This window comes from Schistocerca americana, chromosome X, assembly GCF_021461395.2.
Source record: "Schistocerca americana isolate TAMUIC-IGC-003095 chromosome X, iqSchAmer2.1, whole genome shotgun sequence".
In the NCBI taxonomy this organism is placed as follows: Eukaryota; Metazoa; Arthropoda; class Insecta; order Orthoptera; family Acrididae; genus Schistocerca; species Schistocerca americana.
The window spans coordinates 203,341,039-203,349,225 of record NC_060130.1 but is presented as its reverse complement, the minus strand read 5'-3'; the positions used below and the strand labels follow the sequence as shown (position 1 = coordinate 203,349,225).

The 8,187-nt window shown below is 36.1% G+C and overlaps 1 protein-coding gene across 4 annotated transcripts; it reads right to left on the bottom strand.

Annotated features, from left to right (window-relative positions):
- Positions 1–1,901: 1,901 nt before the first annotated feature.
- On the bottom strand, positions 1,902–7,780 carry LOC124555663 (gastrula zinc finger protein XlCGF52.1-like). 4 transcript variants are annotated; one of them, XM_047129649.1, is made up of 2 exons: positions 7,651–7,780; positions 1,902–4,181 (listed from the first exon to the last, which is right to left on the bottom strand). In XM_047129649.1, exon 2 carries the CDS (start codon positions 4,052–4,054, stop codon positions 3,119–3,121), a length of 936 nt encoding a protein of 311 aa, XP_046985605.1. In that variant the 5' UTR covers positions 4,055–4,181; positions 7,651–7,780; the 3' UTR covers positions 1,902–3,118. The 4 variants fall into 4 exon arrangements, with proteins under 4 accessions (XP_046985605.1, XP_046985604.1, XP_046985606.1 ...); XM_047129648.1 differs by having other exon boundaries at positions 5,508–7,774; XM_047129650.1 differs by having other exon boundaries at positions 6,813–7,774.
- Positions 7,781–8,187: the final 407 nt, after the last annotated feature.

Sequence of the window (8,187 nt, the reverse complement as noted above, 5' to 3'; positions counted from 1 at the left end):
TGCCAATAATTATTATAGCACACATTATTTGTATCAGTGATTGTTCTCACAAAATCTATCAGAGGTACATGACTTAACTGGAAATATGCATAAAAATTAGTAATTTTTTAAAAAATTGTATGTGCTGTTCCTGGTCTGATGTAAGAGAGGACCCTAAAGCTCTTATGTGGTCAGGCTAAATAAGTTATGAATACCTGATAAACAGTGCATAAAAGATGAGTGTGCCTTTCAAGTAAAATCCAGGAAATTAAGGAATACTGGACACATCTTTCTGTAGTAGCAACACTATGTTAAGTTGTCTTTGAGAACTTCAGATACAAATGAAATCCAAGGATTAACCTGATGCCAAATAAATAATTATTAATTCCTATACACAGTAATGTCTTTATAGTGTGCATGATTCACCCAAGACACTCCACCTATTTTTCATAACCAATCAAAAATTTACAAGAATGGTTTTCATTTCACACTAATACAACAAGAGGTAAGTATTTTACAATCCATGCATTCCCTGACAAGATGTATTGATGTACTTTTGGTATTTAACTACACATAACAAGAAACACACCACGATTGCCACATCACTATTAACGCTTCAGTTTACCTCGAAGAAAGAAAAATCTGCGAACTGTATAGTTCCAGTTTCTTGCAAATATAACATCAGATTGTGTCTGAAGAGCAAGCAAAGTGAGCAATAATAGAGGTAAACACTGTATCACAGCTCACATGTAAATAGTGAAGTACGATTAAAAATGCTACTTACCACAAATACAAATGACCATTTCGTTAAACATTTATTAATAACCTGTCACAGATGCAGTACATGTGTTTGGCAACTAGTTTCAAATTAGCTGGCTCTTTTTTGAGGCTACACTGCACAAGTTTGATTCTGACTTGATAAGATGGCACATGTTTATTGCAACCATCATCTGTGAACATTTAATAAAGTATGTATTGCCATTTTGATGGTTGTTATTAACATGAGCCAAAACGAAATCATAATCAACCAGTGTCATAAAAGAAATTTAATTTCTTTACTGACTTCAGGCACTTAGTGCCCTTCTTCAGAAGTTTATACATATTCCATTATTTGTGTCAACAATAAGAGGCATACAGCAAAATACCATGGTCATGTGGCTCATAGTGCTTGTACAAAATGAAGGACATGACCATGGCATTTTATGCATATTATTGTTGACACTCCATGTGATAGGTACAGCCTTCTGCAGAAGGGCTCCAAGTGCCCAAAGCCAGTAAAGAAACTTAATTTTTTTTGTGCAGCTAGTTACTTCTTATTTCATTATATAGAACTACTGTTGTTGAGGGTGGATGAAACAACATCAGGCACTTTCAGAGCAGCCTCAGTAAGCCAGGCTTGAGAATGAACCAGCTAGTTCAAAACTAGTTGCCGAACTTACGTGCTCCAACTTTGACAAATTGTTAAACACTTCATGAAATATTTAAAATGTTGCTGCTCCTGTGTCAACAAAATGTTGAAATTGAAAAAAAATGACCAATTTGGTTTTACAGGAAACTTCTCATTTACAGAGGATATTTAAAATTACAATGTGGCAATGTCTAGCAATTTTTACACTGAAGCAAGGCTTGAGATTACTTTTTGCCTTACCTGTCAACATACCACTAAGCAAAGCTCTCTGGATAGTCCAGAGTTACTCAGTTATATGACGATTGATGAAACAGGATACAAACTTACTACATCACATTTCAATCTTTCCAAATGCCATTACTGTTTTCAGTGCCAAATAATACAGATGTCCTTTAAGCCACTGACCAACTACTAACATTGAATACCACAAGTAACAAATGCTTGAAGAAATAAAACATAAAACCACTAGCATGATTTTTCAAAGTAATTTTGTATACAGAGTAATAGAAGAAGATTAACTTTTTACAACAGATGTATTTCCCCTTTTGTGCGCAGCAAAAATGTCTGGTTTTTCACATTGTTACAAAAATTTCAACATTAATAGTCAGGAACAAAAATTCATTCAATACTACATCAGCCTCACTCAGAAATTCATTATCCTTTAAGCTTTTGCTTTCTTTCCTTCTTTCTTTCAGATAAGATTTTGTACAAGTGATTAAGTTCAAATCTTAGTGAAACAAAACACACACACAAAGTACTATCACTAACACAGTGCAAGGGCTGAAAGGGTAAGGAAAGGAGAGGAAAATAAAGGGGGTAAATTAGAGGGAAATGGTGATGTGTGCACGTGCAGAGGAAGATCATGTTAATCTTGTGAACATTTTGTTGTCAGTTGCTGGAAATGACTGAATTTTGTGCTGCACAAGTAACTACAAGCATTAAGAAATAATATTAAACAGGGAACTCAAAGTTATGAATTCGAAATACTATTACAGCTTGTGAATTTGGGACACCATTATCACTTTTCAGCCACCACCTATATAATATACAAATGCCAACAAAACCACCAAATTGTACTGTATGTTATGAGAAAACAGCCTGAGACATTGGAAAACAGCAGATAAAACTATCTGATGGCAACAAGAAAGTAAAGTATAAATCCTTAGGCTTCCCTGGCACTGTGGCTGCAAAAAAATTCCTCACACATGCAGCTGGAAAACAAAACATTCACATATCACAATGTCAATGGGGGGTTTCACAATATATAGATTTACTGCTTCCTAATAAACGCAGTATCAGGTAAAGATAAAGTAAGTCACACAACTAACATGAAGTTTTGGATTCACAAATATTCACCGTAGAAAAACATCTAACAGACATTTGACTTGTCACTTGCATTGATGCAAGTGTGCCGGCACATACAGAGTAAAGTGTTACATTTTTTGTGTGATGGTGTATATTTTGAATTCCACCACATGATTTCCAGTTAAGCACATCAGAAACATTGCTTACAGATGGATACCCATCTTTATTAACAACAGACACCCATAATAAATAACATGAAAATACATAATCATGTAACAGATATAAAATGTGTAAACAGCAACATGGAAAAGCATAATATACTAATTAACTACAACAGCAGAAGCTCACAATTGGGCTACTTAAGTTATTTTTGCTTGCACATAATTTACATTTTATTTTACGACATCATGTCCCCTTACAGGAAATTCAGTACATATGACTCTTTATGTGTTTTTTCATCTGGTCCTTTCTAATGAACGAACTTCCACAGTGGTCGCACGTAAAATTTTTTACACCAGCATGTATCTTCATATGGCGACTAAGTTGTGTGCTGGAATAATATCCTTTCTGGCAAAGGCGGCAAACATAAGGTCGTTCACCAGTATGGCCTCGCAAATGGATTTCTAAAGACTCCTTGCGTGCATAAGTCTTTTGACATTCATTGCAAGTGAAAATTTCATCCCTTGCATGGCTTCTAAAGTGCCTTGTTAGATGGTGACTCAGTGAAAATGATTTTCCACAAATTTTGCATGGGTACGGTTTGCTTCCTGCATGGGAGACAAGATGCCTTGCAAGTTCTGCACTCGAAGAGAGAGTTTTTTTACAGTAATCACATGCAAATTGAGCCTTTCCTGCATGCTGAGCCTCATGCCGCACTAGAGAACGCTTTGATGATAATGCTTTTCTACAAATCTTACAGGAAAATTTTTTAGATATCCTGTGCACCTTTTGATGCAATTTGAGTTGCTCTTTGAAGAAAAATTGTTTCGTACATTTCTTGCAAGAAAATTTTTTCTCTTCCTTATGAATATTTTCATGTCTTCTAAGCAGATTTTTCCGAGAAAAACACTTTTTGCATATAATGCATGAAAATGGCTTGTCTTTAATGTGTACAGCATGATGTTTACTTAAGTCACCTTTACAGTAAAAACTGCTGTTACAAATATCACAACGGAAATTCCTTTCTCTGTCATGATTGCTTTCATGAATAATTAGTAACTGCTCTAGAGGAAATGATCTGTCACATCGCTTACATGGAAAAATATTTTTAGCCCCATCACCAATGCCGCAGGATGATATATCTTCTGAAAAATTAATTATACGAGGATCCACATCAACCACTAAGGATTCAGATTCTTCCATGACCAGAGATCTTGTCTATTGCTACACTCACTTATCACAGTCACACTGTTTTACATTGATGTTTGATTTCAAACACTTCATTTCATAACAACCAATTTGTGGTAACCACAGTTCATAAACTACTTCCCTGAAAACACATTATCAAGATAAGCACAATGATCTAAATCAAAAGAAAAATACATTAACAGTAAAAGTGCAACATGTACATCCTATCAAAACAATAAAACATTTTTTCAGGGGATGCATCGAATTAGTGTTCTATTGGCATCATGATATTTGGTTAAAATGTATACACAACAGATCAGCACAGATATGGTTATTAGGCCTACATCCAGAATAGAAATTACTATACATAAATTAAGCAAAAAGATTGTTTACAAGCTAATCGTTCCTACAAAATGGTTTTCAGATAAAAATGAAATCTAAAGGAAAGATTCAGTCACTGTTTTACAAGCACCCTCTGACCTTGTGACTTAAAATATCACAAGGGGCTCAAGCATGGCATGACAATATTTATCTCACATTATCAATTAATGTAATAACTAACATAACCACATTACTGGCATGAAATCAGTACTTTGTTGGTCACAGGCAGTAGTAAGAGCCTCCATATTGTGTGCACAGTATCAAGACACTTTAGTTGTCAGTCACACCAATTTGTACTGTGTTCAAAACTTTCTGGACAACAATGACTGTTATGTGGGAGTTTAATCTAACATCAGTGGCAAGCACCCAAATCAGAAAATGTTACGGTCTTGCTCCAAAAAAGATTTGAACATTTTGGTCAGGAGTATCAGAAGCCAAATATTGTAACATGAGTAAGTGAAACAAACAAACTTCAGCTACTGCAATTCTGAGATACAGGTTTCAGTCTGTAAAAATTTTAACACTGCCAAACTTAAGCAATTCTCAGTACATGCATCCCACATCACAGAACATCCCCACAAACACTAATGAAAACAAGCAAAAAACCAACTACCACATTGAGCTTACGGCAAACTTGGGCTAATAGTATCATGCCAGAAACAATATGATTTGCAAAGTTACCATGCACCACCTGCAACTACTCTAAGCACTTTGTGCAGTGTGGTCATGAATTCCAGATTTTAATGCAAGAGTGGTGACAAAATTTACGTGCATGTAGAATCGGAGTACAAGAGTGACTGTACTATATGACCCAGTACTTAAGGTGCAGGATGGCTGGTCTGAATGGAAAACACACACACACACACACACACACACACACACACACACACACACACACACACTCTCTCTCTCTCTCTCTCTCTCTCTCTCTCTCTCTCTCTCTCTCTCTCTTGCCTTTGGTTCAAAATACTAATTTTGTGCCAGTAATGGGTGTTATTTTGGTATGAAGATTTGACTGGCTGTTTATCACTTAATCACTGGCAGTGAACACTATGTTCTAAAACATTTTTAAAATTAGGTAACTTACTGCAAATAACTTGGCAGAAATTCTTTAGCAGTGTTTGGCATTCTTTTCTTAAAATGAGCTTAAGATGAAATGTCACGTTTATTGCATATGCACCCAAAATCAAATACATCCATGTATTCAAAAACATCCAGAAAGTCTACTGTAGGGAACAACTACACATACTTTCTGCACCAATTATTTTCTGGTAGTCTCATTCAGCACAAAACATACTTGAAAAAGTTCTTTTTCCTCATTTATTTTGTGATCACATAACTATTTACTTCTAAAAAGCTTGATATCTAAAATAATGTAAATAGAATAAAAGACCAAGTACATACTAACAATGCAGAAAAAAACTCCAGTCAGACTACATGAAAAACACCAAGTTAACATTAACAGAAGGCAAAGTTTCAGAGTCAAGCCCATCTGATACAGTTTTAATCTGCCATAAAGCTTCAAGGCTTTACTATTATAGTAAAAAATTGCAAATACAATTGTAAACCTAAAAACATTATGTGAAAAGAGAGGCATGGGAAGTGGGAGGAGGGCGGGGCCTCTTATACATATTCATCATCTTCATCTCAAAAAAATTCTGATTACTCAGAGTAATGGAACGTCAATATAAGATTTGCTATTAATATTTTATGCATTTCACAAAAATAGTGGTGGAAACCAAACTTTTAGCATCTGAAGTTTATTAGTGTACCAGAGAATGTTATTGATGAAACTCTCAACCAAGTATTAATATTTGTACGCGTGTCTCAAACAGTATTTTATAAACTGGAATGCAGCCAATACAATGCTGCACCTCAGTGTATTAAACAAGATTATACGGTTTTACGACTAGGAATTTCATACTTCTGAACCGATTCATTAGGTTACATATCATTTACAATGAAAAATTACTGAAATACCTCATTTATAAAAATTATCAATGGCCATGTATTCAACTGAGTGAACATTAATTCTTTGCACAATAATGCTCAGATATAGCACCCATGAGGAAGATAACTATTCCATTCTCTGTGGCCACTTAAATGTTCATCACTCTAAAATTCTAACATTCACTGCATATTTGAGCAGAGTTTATTTCCCACCATTTGTTTCTTTCAGTTTCTAGTTGCCCTTTAGCTTGTGAAAAATATATTGCTTTAAGAATTGGTTTTCAGAGACATTTGGGATATTCTCTAGCCCCTTGCTTGCCATTTACACAGAGGCTTTTGGGATGATCGGCCTTAATGATCTCATGGATGTATACTCATCCAACCTGGACTGCATGTGTGAATGGACTGCGGGAAAAAGGCTATAATACACACAACAACTTACACTGATTTGCATCTTACAAGTTTAGATGTGTCCTTCACAGTCAACGTTTCCTAATGGCATATTAGCACTAATTTGTGTTACACTTTCATTAAGGCAGTTCCATCGCAATTCATGTAGGTGTAAACATTGTTGTCATTACGGACAGAACCACTTAAACACTTGATTTGACTGAAACGGGGCTAAACAGTCCTGCGACAGAAAAACAACAATACTCCTGTGCGTGCTGCTAGACGCTACTGACGTCACACTGGTCTTCCATCTATCGGCTGAATCGGGTTCTACAATATAAAATCTCTCGTGCGACGTCAGTTTCTCCCTTTCGCTTATTCTGTTCCGTTGTCAAAAATGACATCACTGTATTAAACAGCTCGTTTTTCTCACTGATTTCTTGTCGCGAGCTTTCGACATTGCACGAAAAGGATCAGAAGTTGTAAGTAGTAGCTATAGTCTTCTTCGACAGGGGTTTTTCGAGAACGCCTTATAATACTATCCTTAATGTGGCATTTCCGTAATCCATATATCGTATCCGCTGCCGCCGCCCTAACACATTTCGCAGTCATAGTAAAAAAAGAATGAGAGGTGGGGTTACATTACATTTGATTTACACCACCGATCATCGCAAAAGCTATAAAAACTGGCCAACAAGGTATTCATTACTAGGAACTCTCTGACACTTCATTTGAAACTCCTTCCCCACAGAAATGAAATCATGGTCGACTTATTATTTAAAAACACCGGGTAGTTTGCTATCATAATCCATTCCGCAATGATTTACGCCTAAAGTAAGTTTAACATTAGAACGTAAGAAAAAGAAGCCCAAGCTTACACGGTCACGAACCTAATTATGTTCGCTTGTATAGAGAACTGAAACGTGAAACAGTAGACAGCTGTTTCCAACAACTATGATTCGGTTGGTAACAGCACACAACACCCTCTTACATTACTACTACACTGGTGACTGACAAATAGAGGTGGCAAAAAATAACGTAACTGATAGAAATAACCGGTTACTGAGAAGTAACGGTTACTGCGATAACCGTTCCTCTGATTCTGGCAGTTATTTCAATAACTGTTTGGTGTCAACAGTGCCTCGCGCCATCTGTTGACCGAAGATCGTACTGCGCATTTAGAGGCGTTCTATAGACCATGGGAATAACTGTGAGACTGCGCGCCATCTGTTGATAAGAACTGTGTACTATTTCGTGGGCCTTCGTTACTTTTAGCATAAACAATTAAATAAAGTTAATGTCCGAGCCGTGGCTGATAGGAGCTGCAGTACAGGCATTAACAAGTGCGGTCGTTCCCTTAAGTCACCGCCTTACGTGTTAATTTAGCTTGGACGGGTAGTACAAGGAAAGTTACTAAGGAATTCGAG